The sequence below is a fragment of the Nannospalax galili genome, unplaced genomic scaffold (genome assembly GCF_000622305.1).
Source record: "Nannospalax galili isolate Female #2095 unplaced genomic scaffold, S.galili_v1.0 scaffold5078, whole genome shotgun sequence".
Taxonomy (NCBI): Eukaryota; Metazoa; Chordata; class Mammalia; order Rodentia; family Spalacidae; genus Nannospalax; species Nannospalax galili.
In genome coordinates this window covers 39,155-41,927 of record NW_008340843.1, presented here as the reverse complement: position 1 = coordinate 41,927, position 2,773 = coordinate 39,155, and the positions used below count along the sequence as shown (strand labels likewise).

Genomic DNA, 2,773 nt, shown 5'->3' with positions numbered 1-2,773 from the left:
AAGCACTCATTTCACCTTTAGAAACTCAATATTTCTGTTTTTTTTCAATTGCTGAAAAATTCCTAATTCCAACTAATACTCATGAAGAACTCCACAGAGTTTCTTTTGATCCTTAAGAAAGCAAAGCCATCCTGGTACTGTCCTAAATGTGCAATTTGCCAGGAATGCTTCCATTTTGGGAAATATGTTGAAAGTGGAGCTCATTATTGAGCAAATGCTATCGATGAGCTTCTACAAATGTAGATGGCACAGGTCAGTCAAAAGACACAGTAAACATGAGATGTGTGAGGCTGTTGCTGGTATAGTACGGCCTACCATTTTATAGAACATTTAAAAAATACACAGAAGGATTACAAAGAAGTATAGTATAGTAAATACATAAACCACTAACGTTTATGATCAAGTATGAACCGTACATAGGCGTGCATGCTATAATTTTATACAACCTGACAGTGCAATAGATTGGTGTACACCAGTGTTACCACAACAGTGCTGTGTGCTACAGCATGACAGTAGCTAAGGCCTCACTAGGCAATAGGAATTTTTAAGCTCCATTATAATACCTTGTGGATACCAGTGTGTATGCAAATCCTTCATTGTCCAAAATGACAGTTGTGGCTCATGATGATAGACAGACCTCTAATTGTCCTCTAATCTTCCAAATTGCTATCCTCTCCACCTCCAAAATGGCAGTAATAGAAACTACTCTGACATCTTCAGGGGAACATATCTAATTAGGGTAAGCTTTTTCACCCCACTTAGACCACAACCCTCCCACTCATCAGGGGCCATGGCATAGTCATGACCATAGTCATGGTCACTCACCAGGAAAGCTTTCCAGGGGTAGGTGAGCATCAGTGTGGTGGCCAGTGCAAACCATGACTGCATCGAAGACATCCACCTGCTTTTTCCCTTTACACTCTGTGACTACCTCCCATTGGCCTGAAGTAGAGAAATCTGGCCTTTTTTTCACACTGCACACAGTGGTCTGAAAAGAGACAGTCACAAGGAACTGTAATCACAGCCTATTAGTGCAAGTCCTCCCTGACATGACTCCCTGTAGAGTGTTACACAAGGGCTGTTATCACAGGCACCATCACATCACAGGGCCTCTGTAGGGACATTTGATTCTCATACCCGACGAGTGTCGATGAAGTAGACTATGTAGAGTTGGCAAACTAGTGCACTGTCCTTTGCTTCTATGAAAGGTGTAAGGGGCCAGTCTCTTGGTCTATGTTGTTAGGCTTTGCAGCAACCAGGTAAAACTGGGGCTTCTCCTGTGCTTTGGTGGCATGTCATGCACTAATGGCCTATTCCTCCTCCCCTTGACACCCCCAAACTCCTGATATTTGCTTACCCCGAGTCCCATTCCCAGTGGCTGACCTTAAATATGCAACTATAGTATGGGTCGCCCTTTCCACTGAGAATAGAAAAACACCTCAGTGGTTCTCATTTTATGTAACAAAGTCTTTCTTTGCCTTCTATAAATGCCCATTTTACACACAGGTCACCTTCTTCAATTGGTAGACCCCTGTTCATCCTTCAAGACTCAGCCTGGACATTATATGCTCTAAAATAACACTTCCTTGAAGCCTGGTACCTCATGCCCTGAAGGTTAAACATCCTCCTCTAAACGGTAATGTGTAGCTCTCCACAGCATTTGTAACTCTTCATTTTATTAATTATGTATATAATAATTTTTTCTCTAACTTTTTTTTTGTCTTTTCAATTTCACTGCTTAGCATAGTGACAGACTTATTCAAGAAGTGTCTTTCTTAGACAAAGGAAGTACCCCTGGGTTATAAATGACCAACTTTGGAAGTTATCATTGAATGTTACCTTTTTATTTTTGTTGTTTAACAAAATGGGGCATAAGTTAGCAGAAGACTTGGGAGAAAGCTTGGGCTTTTTGCCAGATATCATAAATATATGTTGTTTTATGTCCACAACTGCAAATCATAGAAACATCACAGAAAACTTTACATAAGGAAGGAGACAGAAATGATCTGAGGTAATCATGTTGTTTTATAAATGAGGAAACTTAGACAAATTGAAGTTGAGAAACCGTCTTGTCTAGGATCCACATGTTAATTTGTGGTAGAGCAAGTACCATAATTCCCAATATCCACTACACTGGGTTGTTGTGAACACATAAAACAGTATATTGGACAGTACAAGGAAGCTAAGTAATAGTGGAAAAGAAGGTTTTGAAGTTCTGATCCCTGTCAGTTCTCCTCATCTGTTTTATTAAAATCAAAGAGCTTGAAGGCAGTGAAAACACCCTGGCAGCTGGCTTCCCGTAGCTGCAGCCTAAATGTATCTGAGAGACCTCTGCCTCAGTATTCTTCATGGACCAAAAGGACAAATCATAGCATCATTGTCTGAAAAGGATAACTACTCATGCATTTCAAGCCAGTCTTGACAGGTAAGTGCAGGTAGTCGAAGCCTCACTATTCATTTACTTCATGAATATTCTCAGACACAAAGATGCCCCCAAACCCCCTTACCTTGAATTGGATATACTTTACAAGGTCAAATTCTTTGGCATACATCCTGAAATACTCCAGGACCTGGGAGTTGTGCATGAAGTTGGGAAAATGATCTGGGATGGGGTAGTCACTGAAGCACATCATCTCCTTAGAGGTGTTGATGATCACTGATCTGTAAATGCTGGCCCTTCCTTCCTCGGGATCTTCCTGCAGTAATTTCAAGTGTTTATTGCAACTTGAGATTTAACTTCATGATTTACAATAAACATTTGAAAAGTCTTCTG

The 2,773-nt window shown here is 40.6% G+C and overlaps 1 protein-coding gene across 1 annotated transcript in view; it reads right to left on the bottom strand.

Annotated features, from left to right (window-relative positions):
• The window catches only part of LOC103736325 (dimethylaniline monooxygenase [N-oxide-forming] 5), a gene marked incomplete at its 3' end in the record, with an annotated part of 21,784 nt that overhangs the window by 9,628 nt on the left and 9,383 nt on the right, over positions 1 to 2,773 (bottom strand). The window contains exon 4 of the mRNA XM_008835807.2: positions 826 to 988. Within this exon, the coding sequence (XP_008834029.1) occupies positions 826 to 988 (163 nt within the window). The remainder of the gene's footprint in view (positions 1 to 825; positions 989 to 2,773) is intronic.